Source organism: Coffea arabica, chromosome 9e, assembly GCF_036785885.1.
Source record: "Coffea arabica cultivar ET-39 chromosome 9e, Coffea Arabica ET-39 HiFi, whole genome shotgun sequence".
NCBI lineage: Eukaryota > Viridiplantae > Streptophyta > Magnoliopsida > Gentianales > Rubiaceae > Coffea > Coffea arabica.
In genome coordinates, this window is record NC_092327.1 from 1,893,329 (window position 1) to 1,917,321 (window position 23,993).

Here is a 23,993-nt window from a genome sequence, read left to right on the forward strand (position 1 = left end):
ATGATGGCAAGACAAGAGAAATTTCTCAGGTTGCCCTCAAATTTTTTTCCTACTATCTTGGAAAATGAAGAAGAAAGATCTCTCACATCTCCTCTCTTTAGAACCGGCAAAGCAAGAGAAAAAGAAGAGGGAATAATGCCGCAAGAAGCCTCAATTGGATAGATATAACTCTAGTCTTGGTCTAGAGTGGTCAAGATTGGTTGGTTAGGTGACAATTGGCAAGATTGCAAGGTAAGTTTATCTCTTTGTCTCTAATTCACCAAGATATTTAGACCTTCTCCAATTACCTCTTAATACCTCATGTCACTTAATCCCTTTTGCACAAAACTCCTTCTAATCCTCCAAATTTATTGCCCACCCTTACTAGTTGGTCACATTAGTATCATGCATTAGGAAACTTAACATACACCAAATTAAATAAGATAATAGGGTAAAAAGCATGACATAACCAGTAAATCAACCAAGAATTTAAGGTAAGTAGGTTAAACTAACAAAATCATAGAAAACGAATTTCAGATTTTCACAGTTACTAGATTAGGATTTGGAAAGGAAACGGGCTATCACAACTAGGGATGCATTCATGTTGAGTACAGTTTGAATAGTGCATTACTCAACCTTGACTTGAGTTCAAATAACTAAGTTCAAACTCAAACACGAATTCATCAACCTTTTAGAAGTCAAGTTCGAGCTCGACTTTAGTTTAACTTACTTGAGCTCTTAGTCGAGTCTAATCAAACCTAACTGAGTCGAATCGAACTCGATTAAGCCTAATCAAGCTAATCTAATAAAAATTAATATTTTCTATATAAGTTTAAGCAAAGGATATAATCAATTTTTCACTCTAATAAATGTGATATATATATATATATTGGAAGCTTGATTAGGCTCAATGAGTTTAAGAATATAATACTCAAACTTGACTAATACATATTATCGAGCAGTTTGAAGTCAAATCAAGTTCAGTCAGTGTCAAGCTTGAGTTGAGTAGTTGATTAAGCGACTTGGGAGTTCGAGTCAAGTAGTTTGGTCAACTTGTAGCACTAATCATAATTAGCGAGATATACGTTGAATCATAGTATTAATGAAAAAAGTGAGACAAGAGTCTTATCCCTAAAAATAAGGAAATATGCGTGATGAAATAGTCTAATGAGTTTTAGATTAAAAAAAAAAAGCATACATATATCTAATATAGTAGGAAATGGATGAATATAAGCCGTGATTTCAAGAAACGGGATAGAAATAGAGAACATATTAATGTTGCTAGCAACTATGCAACTGTCAAACCACTTGTATAGATACCAAGATAAGAGAAAAAATTAGACAATATTCATAGTTCAATAGAAAAAATATTGAAAAAATCTTTCTTAAATGTAGCAGTTTTTTAGGTCTTAGTTTTAGGATTTAAAACTTTCAGTCATCCATTTCTAATTTTAGAATTTGGGCTAAAGTTGTTAAGGTTTCATATTATTTTATATGTAAGATTTCATTAGTATTCATGTCAGTTGACTTCATTCGTATTCATGTCATCCAGAATTTTTGCTGGTTGAGAATTTGAAAAGGCTAACCTATATTTTTCCTCATTCATGAACGGGGAACTAACATTTTAAATCTAAGATGGCAAACAAACGAGTTGCTAGGTCAAACCTTGACTCCAGATCGAGTTCGTTTGAGCTCAAATCAAACTCAAGATCCTTGTCGTGCCCCATTTTTTAAAAAATAAAATTTAGGCATTTACAAAAGAAACGAATTTTTATTAAAAGTTGAGTGAAAAAATGCTTTTTTAATTTTGGAGAATAAATAAAGAAAAAAAGGCCTAAAATGGGACTTTAACGAATGTGATAGTTTCGACCCAAAATTTAGTCTAAAATGGGTTTTAAGAAAATAGGAGTCGCCACTTTGGTATTGAGTTTGGGTATACCAAGTCACCCAAAATGTTTTTCTAACAAAATTTAAATAAAATAAAATTAAAAAATAGAATAAAATAAAACCCTTTTCGACAATTCCGGGTCTTTGAAAACAAGAGAAAATGAGTTCGAGAGTCGTGGTTGAAAAAAGGGAAGGCAAAGGTTCGATTAACTCAAACCTAAGGCACCCTTTCAACCTAGTCTAAGCTAGTTGCGAGATTTAGTCAAAATTTTCCTAATCTAACCCTTAAATTTATCACGTTTGGATGTTTCCTACATGAATGCAAATCTAAATTTATAGAAAATATTGAAAGGGACAAAATATCCATTCAAGGATTTAATTGATATCAATGACATTAATTGCGAAGACCAAAATAATCCCTCAAAAGGGTCACGAGTATGCAAAAATGAAATCTAAAAGAAAATTAAATTAAATTATATATAAGTATAAGTGGTCAAGGGAAAGGGGATGCAATATAATGGATACGAGAGGCAAAATCTCGTGACACAATTTTTCTTATACAGGGATTAATGGGATATTTAAACTAAAAAGTTATAATCGTTCATTTCCCATGTTCAAAGAGTAATGCTCCTAATCTAGACAAGCAAATGAATTAATTTTTTTTTTTTTACAATTTCTTAAATGATGTGCAATTCTAAATGATATGATTAACACATATAAAGTGTAGGGGATAATATAATAGGAGATATCATGCAAATGAGAAAAGATCCTAAAATAAAAATATGCATGAAAATGTAATGAATGTCACACAAAGATGAATCTAACGCACGAACGCTCTAAGGATCTAGCATTGGACTAACCCATTTCTAAAAATTCTTACTAGCGTTGAACTAGCAAGTAAACGGAGGGAGAAGCCACAACTAGCGTTGGACTAGTGTGGTGATGTCATGCATTCTTAATACATAGTAAGACAAATAAGACATAAATTAAAACAAATAAACATGTAAGAGCACATAGTAGATAACATATAAACATAATATCTAGATGCAAAAATCGTAAGAAAAAACGGATAAAGTACATAACACATATGTCACATAAACACACAAAACATATATATTACAGTGGGGAGTCCAACTACAATCTAAAATAGGGAACTATAAGAAAAGAAGCCTATCTATCATATCTATTACATTAGGCTATCTAATTACAATTTTTGTAAAGAATATTACCTATCTATTACATTTTGAGGTATTTAAATACCTTTCAGATAAGCATAAAAAAATTAAATGAACATTTGAATTAAATATATAACAAAGCATGCGAAAATATATAAACACATAGGATCACGCAGGAGCACATAAAGCACGTACTTGACATTTAAATAATAGCAGAGGTACCTCCCTTTTGAAGTGGTGACTAAATGGAGTCAAATTGTCCTATTTATACTCAAAATGAACAAAAGAATCATGACACCAATTTAATTGGAAACAATAATAATAATAATAAAAGTACTAAATTTACATTAATATGTCAAACATAAAGAAATTTAAGGGTATCTAAAAATTACATATTGAATACATTCAAAAATAACATAATTAATTATTAAAGAAAAGAAACAATTATAATAGAGAGAGTCAAAAAGTCATGAGGGACTCAATTGTAAAAAATCAAAAAAATTTGAGCTCAAAAATATAATTTTTCAAAAGTGTAGGGGTCAAAATTAAATAAAAGATAAAGTTTAGGGACTAAATTAAAATTAAATTAAGGCCTAATTGAAAAAATCCAAAATTTATGGGGCATAATAAAACTACCCCAAAAATTAGGGGCCAAAGTGAAAATTTCGATTTCTGATTTGGGCAAGGAAAAGGGCTCTGGGCCGTTTATCTTTATTTGCTTGGGCCGGATGGCTCCGGCCTGAAAGAAAAATATAGGCTGTCTTCATGAAAATAAAAACAAGCCCAAATGGAAAATTACCCCAAAGCCCGGACAAAAAACCCTAAAAAAAACTCTAGCCCAATCAAAAGTCAAAAAACAAGCCCACCAAAAAAAATAAAAACCAACCCAACATTTTTTTTCTTTTCCTTTCTTTTCTTTTTCCTCTCGTTTTCTTCCTCCACTCTGACCAGCTGAAGCTCCAGCTTGTCACCGACGAATTTTTTCCGGTCACAAAATACACCCCTCACTCGATTTTTTGCATAGAATCCATTTTTTAAGTTAGATTTTACAAAAAATGACCCGAACGTGGCCAAAATGCCAAAAAAAGCCCAATTTTTTATTTTTTAAAAACACTATAATCACTACTAAAAATCATAAAATTTATACCAAAACACTCCTTATGATTTTTACAATATAACTATGGCCGAAATCAATAAGAAAACAACAATTATATGACAAAATTAAAGCAAAACAGTCCAAAAATAAGGAAAAATTATTCACACGCTTCTAAGGCTCAAAACTTCAAATGTTTGAGTACTTAACGTTTTCCGGCCTTACCTAGCCATAATCATCTACTTTAACAAAAAACATGCACAATAATGGGTACTTTAATTTGGTTTTTGATTTAGGCATTTTTACAAACACCTAATATGCATTCACAGAAATCATCTTTTTTTCTTAATGTCATTCGTGGCCTACCACCAAAACTTCAACAACATCAGTGGCAACAACAAAAACGAAAACAAGAGACAAATAAGCATAAAAAACATGCATTTAATCAAATTAATTAAGGAAAAGAAAATCTGAAAAAAAAAAGAAGTACCTCGATGAAGGTTATAGTCCTTTGCCTAAGAATTTGATGAAATTCCAAGCTTCAATCCAACCGGTTGATGCCTCCCTTTTCTTTTTTTGATGTTGTGAGTGAGTGTGTTGGGAATTTTGGGTCAATGGCCGAGAGTGAGAGTTGGGGAGTGGAGAGTGCTTTTTTTTGTGTGTTGTATCTTGTCCTCTTGGACAATAAGAGACCGAGAGATTGTATATGGGAGCAAGAGTGGAGTGTTTGGTTAGTAAAAAATGGTGGTCTTTTACCTAATGATAAGAAAGGTGAATAGGAACATGGAGTGTAAAAATGGGTTAATAGTGCATTTGGTGAAAAAATGATTAGGATGATTTTTTATTATGATTTTTGATTTCTTGATTTTGTTTGTTTCTTTTCTTTTTCTTTTTTATTTTTTAAAACCAACCTAAAAATTAAATAAATAAAAAAAGCACATTAAAATACAAGAAAATAAATAACTCATTAAATAGATAAATATTCAAGAAAACATTAAAATTGACAAAATTTTTGGTGTCTACAATACTTGAATATGGTTATTGAATCGAATTCAAGCCTTTAGGTATTCTATTTGAAAGCTAGTCAAGCTTTTCAAGCATCATATATATACACATATACATACATAAATACATACATATATATATAAACCTATACTTTTAGAACAGAATTATATGTCATACTACTCGAATTCAAGCATGAGCTCGATTTCAATTTGCTTTTCGAGTGAGTGCGACGTTGAACTCGAGCTCTCTATATTTTAAACATCGAGCTTGAGCTTCGAAATCAAAAATTCGTTGAGCTTGAGTTTAGATGTGTATTCGATCTTGACTTGACTCGTTATCATCCCTAGAACAAAGGTCATGCATTCCAAAAAGATTTTCAACATAATTTTTGCAAGAGTTAGGGTTAAAAGTCAAAAAAGTAGATGCCAAGTAGATGCTAGGAAAAATGGTTTAAATGGTTGAAAGGATGAGGGACTGGACTCTTATTTGAAAAGGGTTAATTACATCTGCCTCCCTTGTAGTTTGGTCAAATTACCAAATGAACCCCATGATTTGATCAAACTACAGTCTCCACCCTTGAATCGCCAAATGTTTTACAAAATTAGAAAACATTAGAGAATCTATTGATGCTAAAAAAAACTACATTTGAAAATCTGAAAATGCCCTTTTCTAGGTAGCTCTCATGGGAATGACATTTTCGTGGACTAAATTACCCTTCATCGATTATTTCAACTTACCTATCTTTGTGTATTATAATGAAATAGTATCTCTTTTAAAGTCAAATTCTTTTCTCCCAAAACTCTAATAAGTTTGGGTGAAAAATAGGGTTGAAGATTTAAGGGATGAATTCCAAGAATCAAATCTAATTATAGCCTAGAAGTATGGTGATGGTATTCTTATTGAGTATTTCAAGTATTTTGTGAATATAATCTCTAAAGTGTTAGGGCTTTATTCTTAGATTTGGGATTTTTAACTTCGTTCTAAGAATTAGTAATTTGAGAAGGTTTCGCTCAAATTGCAGCTGCATCCTCAATTATATATTGTGATTATAACATTTAAAGTGTTTTCCTTGTATTTAGAGGTTTTTAAATTTGATATCTAAGAATTGTAATATGAAAGAGCATTCTCTCCATGGTATCCACATAATCAATTTTTGATTTGTTGTTATAGATGGCTTTCTCAAAGAATAGTACAGCTAGTAGGAGATGATGAAGTGAGTTATGTCAATTGGCTTTCTCAAGTAATAGTATCTAATCTCATGGAAAAAGATCTCAAGAGGCTATACTATAGTTATTCCTTACAAAGATGGTTAAAATGGGTTGTGCTGTGTTCTGTCACAAATGATAAAGTGAGTTTTGAGTCTGAATTCATGAGAAATGTAAATGTCTAATTCAAGCATTAATGATAGAGAATTTTTAGAACATTAATTACTGCTAATTTGGTTTTACTTGTTTCATCTCTATGATAGAGAAGAAGAAGGAGAGAAAGATATTTTGGAAATAACCTTTTTCTATATAGAATAAGTGATACAACAATTATATATATATATGAGATTCAAATCAATCAAGATCCTAAAATCAGACTAGGATAATTAGGCTATCTAATCACTATAGTTAAACTAGATACTATAACCAAGCTACTCACAATAATTAAACTAATATATTTAGATATTTTAACAAATGTATCTAAACATATTCAACACTTCCCCTCAAGTCGAAACATATAAATTGTGTGCACCAAACTTGTCACATATATATTTTATTCAATGATCTGTGAGTGACTTCGCGAGAAAATCAGCAAATTGATCATTTGAATTAACAAACCATATCTCAATAACTTTGAAAATCAACTTTTCTCTCATAAAGTAACATTCAACTTTAATGTGCTTAGTCCTCTCATGAAAGACTGGATTGGAGGTAATATGAAGTGTGGTTTGATTATCGCAAACCAACTTCATTGGATTAATGAGTCCCTAAATGCAATTTATTGAACAATTGTTTGAAACAAATTAGTTCACATGTAGCCATAGCCATAACTCAATATTCAGCCTCGACTCTAGATCTAGCAATCACGTCTTGCTTTTTATTTTTCTAGGATATTAAGTTTCCACCAACAAGAATACAATACCCTATGGTAGAATGACAATCAATAGGTGATCCTACCCAATCTACATTAATGTTACCAATTACTTGCATGTTTCCTCTGTCAACATATAATGATTCTTGGTTTGGTGCTCTTTTGATATATTTAAGGATATAAATTGCTGCATTTCAAAAAGTATCACATAAGGAGTCCAAAAATTGATTGATAATTGATATAGGAAAAGATATTTCAATCGTCCAACAAGTTTTTGATATCTTTTAGGATCTTTAAGAGACTCCTCCTATCCTGACAATAATATAACATTTGGATCTATAAGGGTATCGACATACTTAACATTTGACATGCTTGTCTCCTCCAAATACCCAAAGCGTACTTCCATTGATAAATAACAACATCATCTTTAGATTGGACAACTTGGATGCCTAAGAAATAACGAAACTGGTCCAAATCTTTAGTCTAAAAATGGCCAAAATGATGTTTCTTTAATCGAACAATTCCTTCATGATTATGTCCTATGATAATAATGCCATCCACATAAACAAGATAAATGCTACCTTTTGATGGAGAATGATGATAGAACACTAAATGATCAACCTTGCTGCAAATCATTTCATATTTTTGGACGATATCACTGAAGCATCCAAACCAAGCACGAGGAAATTGTTTTAGATTGTAAAGTGTACATTTTATATGACAAATCATTCTACTAGACTCCCTCTAAACAACAAAGTTAGATAGTTATTTCATATAAACTTTCTCTTGCAATTCACCATGAAAGAATGCATTTTTTATATCTAATTAATGCCAATGATATACAGTAGCAATAGATAATATGAGATGAACGAAAGACATCTTGGCCATTGAAGAAAAGGTGTTAGTGTAATCTAGACCAAAATTTTGATTATATCCCTTAGCAACAAGACGAGATTTAAGATGATTAATTTTATCATTAGGACCAACGTTAACAATGTAAATCCAACGACTACCAACAATTGATTTATCAAGTGGGAGATGAACCAACTCCCAAGTGTTATTGGAGTAGAGAGCAGCCATTTCATCTATCATTACTCGACACCAACTAGGATGGGATAAAGCCTCCTTAACTATAGTTTTCGAAACAGACACAGATGACAAAGATGGTAGAAAGGCATAATGGGATGATGAAATATGATAATTCAAACAATTATAATTTGGACATTGATTTCAAGCAGAACGAATACTTTTTCTGACAACAATGGGTGGACTAATAGGAGATAGGACCACGGTAGATGAAAGAGTTAATCAAGAACTTCAGTAGATTCTTTAACACCATTATTTAGAATTGTAGTCAGATGATCATGTCAATAAAAAGTAATAAGTGGTGGTGATTTGGATGGATTGATAGGCTTATTTAGTTGCTTACAAGCATCAGTGTCCTGGGTAAGAGGAACAAAATAAGCAGAGAAAAGAATATTCTCAGTGATCGTAGAATGCTTCGATTTATTAAGAGAAAAGAAAGGAGCAATATCAAAGAACATAACATTTACAGAAATGATGTACCATTTGAGATTAGGAAAAAAAATATTTGTACTCTTTTTGTGTCCGAGAGTACCCAAAAAATACACATTTGATAGCACGAGAAGACAACTTATCTTTCTTTGGAGTTAAATCACGAACAAAATATGTATAGCCAAGTGTACAAGAGGAAATAGAAAATAGAGGTTGATTTGGTTATATAAGCGAGTAAGGAGCTTGATCATTAAGAATAGATGATGGCATGCAACTAATTAAATAGTATGCATTGAGAATAGCATCCCTCAAAAAACGTAGTGGAACATTTGCACAAAGAAGTAAAGTACATGCAAATTTTACCAAATGTCTATTTTTTTCTTTCAGCTGTTGTGAGATATAAGAATATGATAATTAGTGAATAATTCTTTTGGAACTCATAAATGACTTAAAAGAAGTAGAAAAATACTCATGTGCTTATCATTTTGCAAGGTTCTTATGAGAATGCCAAATTGTGTTTGAATTTTATAAACAAAATTTTGAAAAAAAAAAACATTTCATATCTACTTTTTATAAGAGACAACCAAATACAACGTGAATAATCATCAATAAAAAGAATAAAATATTAATACCCTATAGTGGAAGTAACATGGTTTGGTCCCCAAACATCATAATGGACTAAAGAAAATGGAAATTAAGCTCTATTATTAACCCTTCTCAGAAAATGATTATGGGTGTGTTTTCTAAGTTGACATGACTTGCACTCTAAAGAAAACATAGTAAAAGATGGCACCATTTTCCAAAGTTTATTTAAATTTGGATGGCCTAAATAATTATGAATTAGTAAAGGATTATCTATTGCGGAACAAATTATTGATGCCCTATGACTTATGTCCTGAGCCAATCATCTGTCTCATACCCCAATCTTGTACAATAACAAATTGCTCATCAAATGTAACTAAACATTTAAGAGAATGACACAAACGACACAGAGACACTAAATTAAAAGGACAACTAGATATATAAAGGACAGACTCAAATGGCATGGAAGAAAGAGGATTGCCTTGTCAATCCCTTTAGTCTAGGTTTTGTGAATCATCAGTAAGAGTAACGTTAGGCAGAGAAGTAGAGCTACTGAATGAAGAGAAAAGATATGGATTAAATATGATCTGTGGTAGCAGAATCAAAAACCCATAAACCAAGAGAAGGAGATTGAGAAACACAGGTGCAAGCATTATCGAAGCAGCAAGCGTGGAAGACTATTTGGTTGTAAACCATTGCAAAAAGACCTCATACTCAGGTGTCTTGTTTAGAAACGCTAAATGTCCCAAATTTTCACAATGCACAAATTAGACAACATTTGCTGCTTATGATAGAGGTGTCTTTTGTGTGTTCAACCTGTCACAATGGTCATAAGAAGGACGGTTTCTATTACCATTGTAACCACCTCAATCTCAGCCACGACCATAGCCTCCTCTTTGGCTAGATTAAGATGCCAAAGCAAAAGAGTCAACAACTATAGTCTATGTAGATAATAGTGATTTATTAGGAATTCGTAGTTTTCTAGAAAATGCTTGAGATTGGGTAGGAATTATGGGAATAGCAGGGATTTGATCACAAATAGCAAAATATTATGTTGGCAAACCAAAAAGAGCCAAAAGCATAAAAAAGATACATTTTTGAGAGAGTTGTTCGTATTGAATTCCAATAGAGAGTAGCAACTCATTAAAATCTAAAAAAGATACCCTGAATCCTACCTAAGAAAGAGCTCGTAGGTACGTCAAGTTTTCAAGGGGCAATAAGGCTGACCAGATTAGAACAATCATTGGTGTATAGTGCTTTAGCCTGCTTCCAAACACTAAAGCAAATCTATGTAGATGAAATATTTGCTTTAATGAAGAATCAATAGTTTGCCAAAACATGCTACACAATTGAGTATCAATTTTCTCCCACTTGGATCAATCAACCATAATATAATCAGATTTTGTAATGAGATGATCTCTATATCCTTGTTCCATAACCATAACTCAACATTGGCGGCCTAAGTAGAGTGGTTACTACCTTTCAATAGTGATAATTGTAGAACTAGTAATAGATGGATTGACAATAAGAGGAGTTGTTGTGATGGACTTGGATGTAGATGTTATAGATATATCGGATGTAGACATGATGATATCAGATCAAAAAAATCATTGGGTAAAATTATCAAGGGAGAGGATTGGAAAGTAAAAGGTCTAAATATTTCTTTCTCTCATAGCTTTGATACAAGGAAAAAGAAGAAGGAGGATAGGAAGATATTTTGGGAATTACCTTTTTCATATAAAATAAGAGATACAACAATCATATATATACAAGATTGAAACCAACCATGACCCTAAAATCAACCTACCAAGATTCTAAAATCAACCTAGTATAATTAGGCTATCTAATCACTATAATTAAACTAAATACTATAACTATTCTTCTCACTATCTTTAAGCTAATGCATTTAGACATATTCAACACTAAAGGGTAGTGTTGAATTAGAAGCTGAAGAAAGTTGGGTAGTCTATCAAGTGGAGAAGAAGGACTGCTTTTGACATCTAAAAGATAAGTAAGTGATATGATAATACCATGTTTTTATTTAAATTCCTGATCATTTTTCTTTATTGGCTTTTTGTCTCTTTGCTCTGGCTGTTGACAGATGTTAGCCAATCACACGTTTCATTTGATAAGTTGGTCAAACCATAAGAGAGGTAGATATAATTAGCCCTATTTGAAAGGAGAAGATCGAGACGTAGAACGTGTAAATAAAATAAAGGGTTAATCATATTTTATCCCCTTAAAGAATACCCCATTTCTCAGTTTACTCCCTAATCTTTAATTTTGCTCACTTAACCCCCTTTAGGACAAAATTGCCCTTGTATTACTTTGACTTTTTGTTTACCTTGTTTTCCTTTCTTTCCTTTCTTTTTCTCTTTCTTCTTTATTTAATTCTTCCTCTTTCCCACAAAAATTTTTACCTTAATGATTGAAATTAAAAAAGAGGAATTGCAAAGATCTATTTTCTTCTTAAATGATTAAAAAAATATTCAAATCACTTTCCTAAAATACAATTTTTTTAGCCTTTCAATTCTTTTAATTTTGGATTTTCCTCTTTCCTTTCTAGTTTCTCATTTTATTTTCAAGAAAATATCATAAGATGAAATTGTTTTCCTTTCTTTTATTTCTTTTTCTCTTTCTTCTCTCTTTCATCCTTCCCAATAGAAATTTCATTTCAACGAAAATTTTTGTTTTGAGTTTATAATTACATATTTCTAGGTGAAGGTTTAAAAGACATCAAAAACTAATTTTGATTTTTTGTATGATGCCACGTGTCACAAATTTCAATTGATGATTATTAATCAGGTCACAATTTCATCTTAAGATATTTTCTTGAGAATAAAATAAGAAATTATAAAGGAAAGAGGAAAATCCAAAATTAAAAGAATTGAAAGGCTAAAAAAATTATATTTTAGGAAAGTGATTTGAATATTTTTTTTAATCATTTAAGGAGAAGATAGATCTCTGCAATTCCTCTTTTTTAATTTCAATCATTAAGGTAAAGATTTTTGTGGGAAAGAGGAAGAATTAAATAAAGAAGAAAGAGAAAAAGAAATAAAAGAAAGGAAAACAAAGTAAATGAAAAGTCAAAATAATGCAAGGGCAATTTTGTCCTAAAGGGGATTAAGTGAGCAAAATTAAAGATTAGGGGGTAAACTGAGAAATGAGATATCTTTTAAGGGGATAAAATGTGATTAACCCTAAAATAAAATACAAAAACAAAAATGATGGAGCACACGGCTCTTCTCTGCCTTCCTCTCAAATAGAACAGATCAGCCCATCCGTCCTCAAGTCTACAGCCCACAACCCAATAGACCTCCACTGGTGGTCCGTCCCATCTCGTATCTGATTCTTCATGTCTTAGTTCACAAGATATGTCCAGCTTCGTACATCAGAAGAGGATAGCAGCAAACGAAAACGATTGAAGGAACTAACTCTCTTCACATAGCCGGGCCTTTTTCCTTCTCCATCATTGTTGCCGCTGGGGAGATATACATCTTCACTTGCAGCAAAAATGGTAATTAATCCTTCTCGCTTTTTCCCTCTCCCTCACTCTCTTTCTATGTATTTCGATCGATCTCAGAATTCTGATTTATGTTGTGTACTCTATTATAGGGTTTGCTAAAGGACCAAGCTCAATCTTTGTTTTCTTACAATTTGTGGTTTTCTTTGAGTAATTTGATTATAAAGTTTAATTTTTATGCTTGTCGTTGTTTGGTTTTCGGTTTATGATGATTTGTTTTGATTTTATCTGGGTTGTTTTAACTGGTGGATTAATTGTATTTCTGGTAAGCTGGTGAAGTTCTGGATATGAAATGCTTCATTTTTTTGAACCTTGAGTTGTCAAGGTGTTTCTTGATAACCTTTTTAAGGATTTTTATGAGTTGCAAAGATTGAATTTTTATAGTTATTGAGTCAATTGTGCTTGACTATGTATAAAATCTTTTTTATGCTTCATTTTTATTCTTGCCTTTTTTTTTTTGGGAATTGATCTTTGAAATGTTGTATTGTTAGCAAGTTAATGGATATCGAGTAAGGAGATTCTGTTTGACATAATATGATGGATTTAGAATGGAGAAATCTGATGCTGGTGGGAAGCCGGTTGGAGTTAATTGGCAAATGGTTTTGCTGAAGTAGATGTTGCTTGCAAGCCTATATTGGTGCAAGTAGAACATGAAATGGAGGACAATAGTATATTGGTTGTCCTAGGGTTCAGTGATTTTGCAAATATAGTATATTATAATTGGAAATTGTGCTTAGGTTGTTCAATTTTCTGTTTTCTATAGGCCGACCCTGAATTGGAAGCTATCAGGCAGAGAAGAATGCAGGAGCTTATGGCTCAGCATGGTGTGGTAAGTGCTGCTCCTTTGTTTGTGTATATTGCTGTTTCAGTGAATCATAGTGTTAAGAGTTTAGGTTGGATCGGAGCCTCATCTATTCTAACTACTGACGAACAGGGAAATAATCAAAACTCAGAGCAGCAAAAAGCTCAGGACGATGCTAAGAGGTTGATATCTGTCCTCATCTAGTTTCAGCCTCTCTTATTTTAATAGCCTGGTATTCCTGGACATGTATTTATCTTTTTTTATAGTAACTCTGTAATTTTGACAGGGAGGCTGAAGAGCGGAGACAAATGATGCTGAGCCAAATTCTGACATCTGAAGCACGAGAAAGACGTAAGTTCGAGCATAAAGATAGCATTCTGTTTGTTGTGTATTTAGGTTGCATGTTCACTTTTAGAATTTAGTGGTTTATGAGAAAAGTCTTTGCAATCTTTTGGTTATCTAAAAATATCCAACTTCTACATTTTCATTCCACCTCTTTGTTGCATTTGTAGGAAGGATGTTTTGGCTTTTCTTAGGTACATAGCATTCTTCATTTTGTTCAATGACATTTTTTGGTTGAATCAACTTTGGTCTATTTCTCGATCTGACAGTATCAGGAAGGAATATTATCTTTCAGTTTCCAATCATTTTCTTTTGCAAATCAAAAATAAAAATTACTCGGAAAGTGCTAAGTTTGCTTTTTCTGTGTGGCTCATTTGGAGACAAAATTGTGAGCAAGATCTATGTATTGGCATTTTGCACGAATACTCCTTTTCAAGCTAACTAAATCATTGAATAAGTTGTGTAGGTGGTCTTCAGAACCATATCTTGGAGTATGTGATAGTAAAGATATTCCTTATTAGGATGCAGTTACTTTGAATCTGTGTTATGATCCATAGGATATGGATGATGAGGTAATGCTAGATCTTTGAGGCTTAGGTGCATTGTACTTGGCATGTCAATTATGCAACATGTGTAATAGTAGTTTAAGGAGGATGTGGAAAACATGTTTAGCCATCGTATTACTTGATTCAAATTTTGAAGATAGAGAAGGAAATACATTCTATATATATATATATTTTTGGTGCATAAAGTATTTAAAAGAAAAGATTTTTTTTAGTCTAAATTTTCATGTAAGAAAAAAGTGAAATAATTGTCAACAAAGGAAGGAAAGCATAACCTTTTTTTTTCCCCTGATGGATGGAGTAATTGTTTATTCTTCAATTTGGTTTGTTGCTAAAGTGCTTTTTTCTTTGATCAGTCACACTGAGGAGAAGAATTGTTCCGTAGTTGTATAATTATTCGCTTTTCTCTGCAGAACTATAGTAGTTTTTCCCTCTGGCATGACTAAGTTACTCTATCTTAGCTCTCCTGGACTTTCCAACTGTATAAGATACTCCTATAACAAAAAATGTCAGTATTTTTCCTTCATTAAGTACTGTAAAGGTTAAGCTGTCTTTTCCCCTATATTTGGGTGCCAAAAATTTGACTTTTTACTTACAAAGTGTTCTCCTCAAAGAATTTTTCTCCAGTACAAGGTAGTGTCTATAATATATGAAACTTGAAATTCATGAATTGGAATCAAGGCTTTGCCTTTATTTGGCGTTTATTATTCTTGGCTTGTGTGAATTATTTTGATCCATACATGTTGCCTGAGAAATTGGTGGTGTATATGAGCTTGGTGGAGCTATATTAGACCTGTTAATGAACATTGATGATGATTGATGTTTTCTTGTAAGAGATGTATGGATCCAATCTTTAGTGGCATCATTATGGTTTATATAGGTTCTTAGTTTGGGCTGCTTTATGTTCGTAATGCAGAACATGTTTTTAAATCAGTTCTTTGAGAAGTTAGATTCATAATTTTCATCTTCAGAATACTGTCGCAGCATGATTACTCAAGTAGTGGAGAGACTGATTAGGGATCTAGCTGGACCTATAATGACACCATTGGGTCTAGTTTGACTATGTTTTCTAAGACCTTATGGTTGTTATTTTTATCTCTGTTTTAATTCTGTTGCTTTTAACTTGATGATCACATTTGAACGAAGAAATTTATACTTGGTTTTATATTATATTCTTGTGGATAGTCGCTCGAATTGCATTGGTGAAACCTGAGAAAGCTAGAGGAGTTGAAGATGTTATTCTGAGAGCTGCACAATCGGGTCAGATCGCTGAAAAGGTGCATCTTTGCTGCTTTCATTGGTGAATGCTTATACAACATATGTGTTCAGTGATTGGACTACAAATATATTCTATCAATGATCTGTTATTAGAAACATATTTGAATATTTTATGCAACTCGCGAAAAAATTGGGTGTTTATCAATAATGTTTTTTATTTAGGTTTCTGAGGAGAGGCTCATATCATTGCTTGAGCAAATCAACACTCAAACCACTAAACAGACAAAAGTTACGGTAAGTCAGAACTTCTCTTTTTGGCTTTTATGTCAGTCATGATTGGAATGTCGTTTGTACCTTTTCTATTTCTCAGATTCAGAGACGTCGGAGTGTTCTTGAAGACGATGATTAGCATGTCTGCAGCCTTGGATTCTTATGCCCCATCCTTCCGCTTGGTTTTCCTGCCATGTTACCTGGTAGCATTTCAATCTTATGCCTACTCTGCCCTGGTTTTCCAGTCTGGTTGTTGTAAATTTGAATAGATCTAGAATATTATTGTCCAAGTTGAGAGAGTAATATTTGTCATTTTAAATCTTTAATCTGAGTGCCTCTTGTACTTAGATTGTCGAGTCTCCAGTGAACTATTTGCACCTCGACATGGATGTATAAACATATGTCACCAGTTTCACTTGTGATTCGTTGCACTTGCAATGGGGAGGTTGGGAATCAGATGCTTCAGCATCAAATGATATCCGAGGCAGATTTTCATGCTAAATACTGGTATTTTTCCCAGTTTGTGCTGAAATAGTTCTCGAAACTAAGGAATAGGGCTCAATGCCTTCGTTTATGTGAAGATGCCCTGGATGTAAAAAGGTTGTTCTCTTCTCGGACCTCGCCATTTTCCCAAAAATATGTCCTTTACTAGGCACTGGGCGTTCTTGCATAAAAACCAAATGTAGATTTTGAAATAACAAAAAATCAAATGTAGATCTTGACGCAACAAAAAATGATTTTGAAATAACAAGATATAGAGACAACAAAGTTTGTCACTCGTTAATATTGCATGCAGTAACTAGAGCTCTTAATTGAATCGGGTAGCTCGCGAGTTGAGCTTGACCCAGCTCGATAAGAGCTCGACTTGGCTCATTTACTAAGAAAAAAGAGCCGAGCTCAAGTTGTATATATACTCGTCTATTAAACGAGCCGAGCTATGCTCGACTCGTTAACAGCTTGATAGGCTCGAATAGTAGGGGTATTATTGTAATTTCATTTTGTATCTAATAGTTTTAACTCGGCTCGTTAACAGCTTGATAGGCTCGAATAGTAGGGGTATTATTGTAATTTCATTTTGTATCTAATAGTTTTACCCTCTTTCCTTTTCTCGATTAGGGTTCGACTCAGTTCGTTAAGCTCGGTTCGATTTTGAGCTCGAGTTCGAGTTTTCAGCCGAGTTTGACAAGTCAATCTCGAACGGCTTTTGAAACTCGAATTGCTAATCGAGCGAATTCGAGCTAACTCGATTGGAGGTTCGAGTTGAACTCAATTATCATGTGCTCGAGCTCGACTCAGCTCGATTAACAGTTCTAGCAGTAACATAATTAAAGCAGCAAATGTGGATTCTTGAATAGTAATAATATATTATGTATACAGGAAAATGTTAATCATACTCTAAAATTTGTCATTCTCACAACACTTCGAGTTCGGACAATTATAGCCACCTCTGTTGAGGTTTGGAAAATTACAAGAAACCTCTTCTAGAAAGCATGTCTTGGTAACAAATTGGTGATGTAAGCATAAAAAAAAATTTCAATGAATATTCCATATAACCTCTCTGTGATGTATAAAATAAATTAAATGCTAAAAAAATCAACTATCACTATTATGCGTTAAGTGAAAATTTCAAGTTAGTTTTTCACAGAAAAATTTAAGTCATGTTTTGAAAGCATCCTTTTTCCGGTATTTTGGACATTTTTTTCGCTTAAGTAATTTTTGACGATACTTATTTTAATAAATGCATTCCTAATTGGTTGGTTGCCTTTTTATAAATTGATTAAGAAATCTAGTCAGAAGAATTGGGAATGAAGTATAATGTACGAGATAAGATGACATTAGAGTTTTAGGATAAAGAAACATTACCAAAAAAGGATTTTTGTTTTCTCTTTCAAACTCATTTTTCACTCAAATTTTGTAAAGTTTGTGAAGGTTATCATAGTCTTTTCATAACATCAAGAGAGGTGTAAGTGTAATTTTTCAAATTTCAAGGGAGGGAGCCATAAATGCCAAAAACCTTAGAGGAGGTTTCTAAATTATGCTTTCTTTTTTGTTGCTCTTTAAAACTTACCATTCTATAGGTGAAAAAAAGGGTTGGGGTTGGTTAAATATATTTCCCGAAATAACTTAATCCTTTTTATTATGCGTTAGTAATGCTAAAGCAGCAGTCATATTTATATCATTTGTGGATGCAGCTAACTTCCCATAAGGTAGTTGTATGATTTTTCAAAGTAAAGGGCCCTTGACTTCCCATGAGATAGTTGTATGATTTTCCAAGGTAAAAGGCCCCCTGACCATTTAGAAATTTAAAAAAAAAAAAATGCTCCTAGTTCCAATAGAAGGAACCCAAAAGAGGAGTGTGATTGTGTGAATAATAAATTTTGGAACGCCATTAACGCTGTCCTATATAAAACACAGTTGAGTTTGTTTGGACAAATATAATTTAGTTTGCAAAATTTATTCTCACAAATCCCAATCACCTTTTTATCTTCCCAATCACCTTTTTATCTCACATACATCACATCACAAAAAGTGCTACAGTAAATATCTCAAATAAATCATCCAAATAAACTCTTATCCAAACAAACTCAGTTAATGGTTGGTTTGCTTGGATCAATTGGTCAGGCACTTGAAAGCGACGAGAGTGATTGGACAGGGGATTATTTAGAATAATTAATATATCACTTTTTTATGATATAATGTATGTAAAATAAAAAATAATTGAAAAGATAAAAAAACGTGTTGAATAGTAGGTTTTTGATGCGAGTAAATATATATATGTTTTTTTTTTGCAAATTATTTCTATTCCAACATGTTGGATTTATTACTTTGCGGGAAGAAAAGAGAGAACCAAACTAGTGTAATACCGCTGCTTTAAAAAAGAAAAAAACTAGTGTAATACCATCGGTTGAAAAAAAACAAGCATGCCCTGCAAAACAGGGTGCACAATGTTAATACACTTCAATGCACTTTTTAGTCACCATTCCCTTTTCCAACACACTTGATTTTATTGAACAGGGCCAATACTTTGATATACACGGCAAAATAGCAAATTACACATTTATTTTTTGAGTCCACCTATGTTTGTTTTTTGAGTCTGTTTACAAAAAGCTATTGAAAATCACGAATATTTCTAAATGATAGATACAAATATGGAATAAGGTTGGTCCATCCTTTAGTTATTTTTATCTCTAATCGATTAGGTGTATTGTGCCGATTTTTTTGAGTAATATATCTGGAAATCTCTGTTAATACCTTATTAACACTATTTCGAACACAATCCATACATTCCAAAATCACCGTTACTCGTATATCTTTATCGTTGGTCATGAACCCCTTGAATTTTTTATTTACTCATCTATTTTTATTCGATATTAAGAAGAAAGGAAAGGAAAAAAAAATAGAAGCACCGTGCTATTTTTATTCTGATACCATGATTTTAACATTTTCAAGCATTTTGAGAACACTTCCTTGGTTTAGTGGTTTATGTGAAAGCTAACATTCTCCTATATTACCACAAATATTGATATTTTTTTTTGGAAGCACACAAATATTGATGATTAATTAAAAGGCTTGCACAAGTTGATACTTGTATAATTTTAAGCTAACAGCCACTACAAGTATCAACCACTTCCTTGTTAAGTTTTTATTACTGTTGAAGGAAAAATGGTTATTGGTTCCACTTAAAAGGCTTACCGGTTGTCTTCGCAGTTACGAAACTGCTGAAATCCGTCCTTCAATCCATGGCGGAAAGCAGCCGCAGCGGTGGCGGCGGAGCTTTAGAGCTACCACCGGAGATAATCCACCATATCCTATCTTACCTCTCAGCCGAAGAATCAACAAGAGCGAGTTTACTATCGAAATCATGGTTAGGAGCGTGGCAAACACGCCCAAAGTTGGAATTCAATCCTAAGCTCTACTTCCACAAGAAACTCAAGCTACGCCGCACCTGGCTTCGGAGCAAAAAACAGATAACGAATATTTGCGAGGAGTTTTTCTGGCACGTGAAGAAAACCCTGAAGCCCTACCGCAAGCAGGGGATATGTATAGACACGTTGAATTTCAGGGTTGAAGGAGTCTTTTCGCTGTTGAACCCATTCGTCATGGAATGCACGAAGGTAGCCGCGCGAAACGGGTTGGAGGAATGCACGAAGGTAGCCGTGCAAAACGGGGTGAGGAATCTTGATTTTTCACTCCCAGACTGTGATTTGCCTGAAATTGTGTTTGGGGCTAAATCCCTAGTTGAATTGAGTGTTAGGGACGGTTATATCATGCCAATGTCAGTTGGGAAGATTATGTGTTCTGAGCTTAGAAAACTATGCCTTATAAAGGTAGATTTGGATGTAGAGATGTTTGATAATATAACTGAAAGCTGCCCTTTAATTGAAGTGTTAGAAGTTCGGTACATTGAGGGGTTTGATAATTTTAAGGTGACTAAGTTGAATAATCTTAAGGAACTTGCAGTTGGATTACTTGAAAATCAGTCGGTTATAGTTGATGCACCAGAGCTTGAGTCGCTCACTTGCATAGATGAGGAAAATGGTAATGAGGAATCGACTTGTTTGATTACTTTGACTGCCTCATGGTATCAGAATCTCAAGTGTTTACTGTTTACTGGGATTGGGATCGGCGACTCTTTCTTTATGGAATTTGCATATAAGTTTCCCAACCTTGAGGATTTGATAGTGAGATATTGTAGAGAATTGGAAAGCATCAAGATTTCAAGTCAGTCCCTCAAGAGGATACAGTTGATGGACAATAATAGGTTGGTAGAGGCACAGTTTGATGTTCCAAAGATTGTTTCTTTTGAATATTGTAGTGGTCGCAGCATCGTACCCCGGTTTCATTTCGCAGCTGCATCCAGCGGTTGGACTTCTTACTTTTGTTTATCCAAGAGGGTTGATGTTAATAGTTCATGGTTTGTCAAATTGAGAGAATTATTAGCAAGTGTAATTCAGTCCAAAATTTCACTTGAGATTGACTTTGGATGCAGCATATCCTTTGATCTGGATGAGATTAGAAATATAGTAAAAACTCATGAGCCTCAAGAGGTGCATGAGTTGGCTTTGCAATTTGATTGGATGTTCTCCTTAGAGAAGGGACTTTCAGCCCTTGATGGTCTTTTTTGGGTTTGTCGTCCTAAATATGTCTACGCACACTGGGATGATGACGTACGAGAGAATGAGGCAATGAAGTTTCTATATGAGACACTGATGTTCAGAAAAATTCAGGATAGGTTTCATGATTCACAGCTAAGTAAGATTTGGCTGCATGATTTAAAGGAAGTCAATGTTGAGGTCTTTGATATGGGTACATACGTGATAGTGGATAGAATTGTTTTTACTGAAAGGGGGATGAAGGAGCAGCAGCAGCAGGAAGATTTGGACTGGGAGAACTTTTTGAGTTTGTTGAGAAATAATGGGATTAGGGAAAGGATAGTTTGCTTCAAGTTGGAATTTAGAACACATGATATACCACAAGAAGTTAAAAGATTGAAAATGCAGAATTTGAAGTTGGATCAACAACAGAAACTGTGAATGGTATGTTTTTAGGAATATTCTGTAAGTATGGTAATCTAGCTGAAGCTCTCTAGTTGAGGGTATTAGTTTATTGAGTTTATCTGTTCATTTGTGGTTGAGTTCATAATATAGCTGGACATGTTTCTCTTGATTCAGGTACCAAAATTTTGGTGTTTTTAAAGGATGGAGAAGCTTATTGCTAGTGTAATTCACCATTAAGTGCAATAAGGTTTCACCTATTGCTTCAGTTATTTGGTGGAAATATTGTTTTTAAAATTGGTTTTGCAAAATATGCTGTTTTCACATATTGTGGTTTGTTTATTTTGTGGGTTGTTGAGTTCATTGCACTTTTTTTTGTTTAACATCACAGGTTACATGTCATCAAGAAGCATGGAGGAAGGGTTAGAGATTGCTAGGATTCAAGAAGGAATTTGCGGTGATGGTTATATTCTATCATACTTACATGAGCTGTTTAGGAAGTTGGACAAACCATGGCTAGTATTTCTTAATTTTTAACCAGTTGTTGGGAATATTGAAAATTATACTGATTTGGAGGTTTTGATTCATTTTGGAGTCTGTTTATGCTTTTACTTGATATTTTAAGGTTACAGGTACTACTATTTCATCTAAAGATCCAGTGCTGGTTGAACTGAAATAGCAACAGTTGAATCTAACTGGCAACCATTATCTGAATTTTTGAAGCCCATAGTGCTGATACTTTAGGTGCAACACATAATTGATCATATATAGTTGCTTTAGCCAGCTAGTTTACTTAAATTCAGTTTAGCTGCTGTTATTTTTCTTGCTTTAAAATGTTTTTTCTTTTATATGGTACTATGAAAAAATGTGAGATTCTTGCCTGTGAAACTCTCTTTGAGGACTCTCTTAAGATGTTGCAACATGCACCAAAATACAGGGACACTACATCCCTGCCTTTTGGCACCAAAAGACGGGAATTCTGCTCCTAGTAGGCCTTCTTTTTTTTGTTGGGGGGGTGGGGTTGATTCTGAAGGTGACTATTTAAAATGGCCTTAGAAATTGTGAAACAAACTTGAAAAACTGTCTGTACATGACCAAAAAGTCTTGATAGCTTTCCTTTCTTGAATCTTAGGCATGTTCATTGAACCAGGGTTGAAGTATAAGTTCTTTCAACAATTTGTGGGGCATTTTTCTTTAGGTAGAGATTTTCTTGAACAGTGCAGCAAGATAGATGACTTTAGGAAGACACTAATTGATTACATCTAAGCAGTGCTGCCTGGACCTTAGTTAAGACAATTACAGGCAATGTTGTAGACACATTTGCTTGGTGTGTACAATTTCTTTGGAACATTACAATGAAGGTTACTCACGGAATTCTTGCTAGCTTTAGGAGCTCAAATACCAAAAAAGTGATACTCTTGCGGGTACTAGATGCTGGATTTGCTCTAGATTAGCAAATGCAACAGTACAGCAACTTGAGTAGCTTATTCGTACTGCTTCTTATCTAATTCCTTTGCTTCTGATTCACCTCTGTGGCTACTTGCTAGTTAAATAGTTTTCTTTCAACAGTGCTGTAAAGCATTTAAGGGAGATTGGTAATGAAGTCAATTAGCATGAGATGGTACCGTAAAAAGGTTTTGTACCATAATTTGCTTTAATGTCTTGGCTCTTATGGAGACTTGGCACTTAGGCTTATATGCTAGGCAAGCTCCACCAATCCACTTGTTCTGTCTGCGGTGTTGAAAGTAAATTGATGAACTGCCTCTTTTTTCTGTCCAGTTCCAGGAGTGCTTTACAGAAAATATTTGCTCCTTCTTTGTATATATGAGGTAGATATGATTGGTCAGTTGAACTATCATGATTAGAAGGGCTTTTGCTCGGAGTTTTATCGGGCACATTGGTACCAATGTACCATGCTGGTCTGTTCAGATACATCTTTTTATTGTTTTCTCTTTGGGAAATTGTCATGGACATTTTGGGTATAAGGTTGTTTGTTGGAGACAAATAAACAGGAACATAGAGAACTATGATTTAGCTAGGATGGAGCCAGTTTAGTTGATACAATTGGAGTCTACATAACCGAGTTTTGGTAGCATGATGCAAAGGATCTATGCATCTTTTTTGGAAGACGTAGTTGTTAAATCATTAGTGGCATAATATTTTGCCTCTTGCTATAGTTATTTGTCAATAGTGTCTTCATATGGATTGTGGTTGTTTTAATAAATATGGCTTTTTTGCTTCATTTGACAATTTTTCATTTGACAACGATTCTCTGAAAAGACAAACAGTGTTTGGTAATTTGATTCATCATATGTTAAAAATTCCATGAATATTTCTTTATACACTTTATAATACGTTTTTGCTTTACATACATCACATTCTAAAAAATGGCATAATAAAATTTTCCTAAAAGCTCCTCAAAAAATGTGATCCAAAAATTGTTTTTGTCTTTCAAATCTACATTAATA

At 33.3% G+C, this 23,993-nt stretch overlaps 2 protein-coding genes across 3 annotated transcripts; both read left to right on the plus strand.

Moving 5' to 3' along the window:
- The first annotated feature begins 12,688 nt into the window (after positions 1-12,688).
- On the plus strand, positions 12,689-16,532 carry LOC113710595 (uncharacterized). The gene is made up of 7 exons (XM_027233697.2): positions 12,689-12,829; positions 13,599-13,664; positions 13,770-13,819; positions 13,924-13,988; positions 15,728-15,819; positions 15,983-16,054; positions 16,131-16,532. The coding sequence occupies exons 1-7, from the start codon at positions 12,827-12,829 to the stop codon at positions 16,167-16,169; spliced, it is 387 nt and encodes a 128-aa protein (XP_027089498.1). The 5' UTR covers positions 12,689-12,826; the 3' UTR covers positions 16,170-16,532.
- A 2,984-nt stretch (positions 16,533-19,516) lies between these two features.
- LOC113710717 (uncharacterized) lies at positions 19,517-22,177 on the plus strand. Of its 2 annotated transcripts, XR_003452936.2 has the most exons (3): positions 19,517-21,567; positions 21,703-21,775; positions 21,917-22,177. XR_003452936.2 is itself a non-coding variant. In XM_027233833.2 (2 exons), exon 1 carries the CDS (start codon positions 19,771-19,773, stop codon positions 21,562-21,564), a length of 1,794 nt encoding a protein of 597 aa, XP_027089634.1. In that variant the 5' UTR covers positions 19,519-19,770; the 3' UTR covers positions 21,565-21,567; positions 21,917-22,177. The 2 variants fall into 2 exon arrangements, 1 of the variants encoding a protein (XP_027089634.1); XM_027233833.2 differs by lacking the exon at positions 21,703-21,775 and having other exon boundaries at positions 19,519-21,567.
- The last annotated feature ends 1,816 nt before the right edge of the window (positions 22,178-23,993 follow it).

What these genes read in the sequence shown, in the direction of transcription:
- LOC113710595 (XM_027233697.2), top strand. An exon ending in TTATGGCTCAGCATGGTGTG is followed by an intron (nt 13,665 to 13,769) that starts GTAAGTGCTGCT and finishes ACTGACGAACAG; the next exon opens with GGAAATAATCAAAACTCAGA. An exon ending in CGGGTCAGATCGCTGAAAAG is followed by an intron (nt 15,820 to 15,982) that starts GTGCATCTTTGC and finishes TTTTTTATTTAG; the next exon opens with GTTTCTGAGGAGAGGCTCAT.
- LOC113710717 (XM_027233833.2), top strand. Translation starts at nt 19,771, where the DNA reads ATGGCGGAAAGCAGCCGCAGCGGTGGCGGCGGAGCTTTAGAGCTACCA.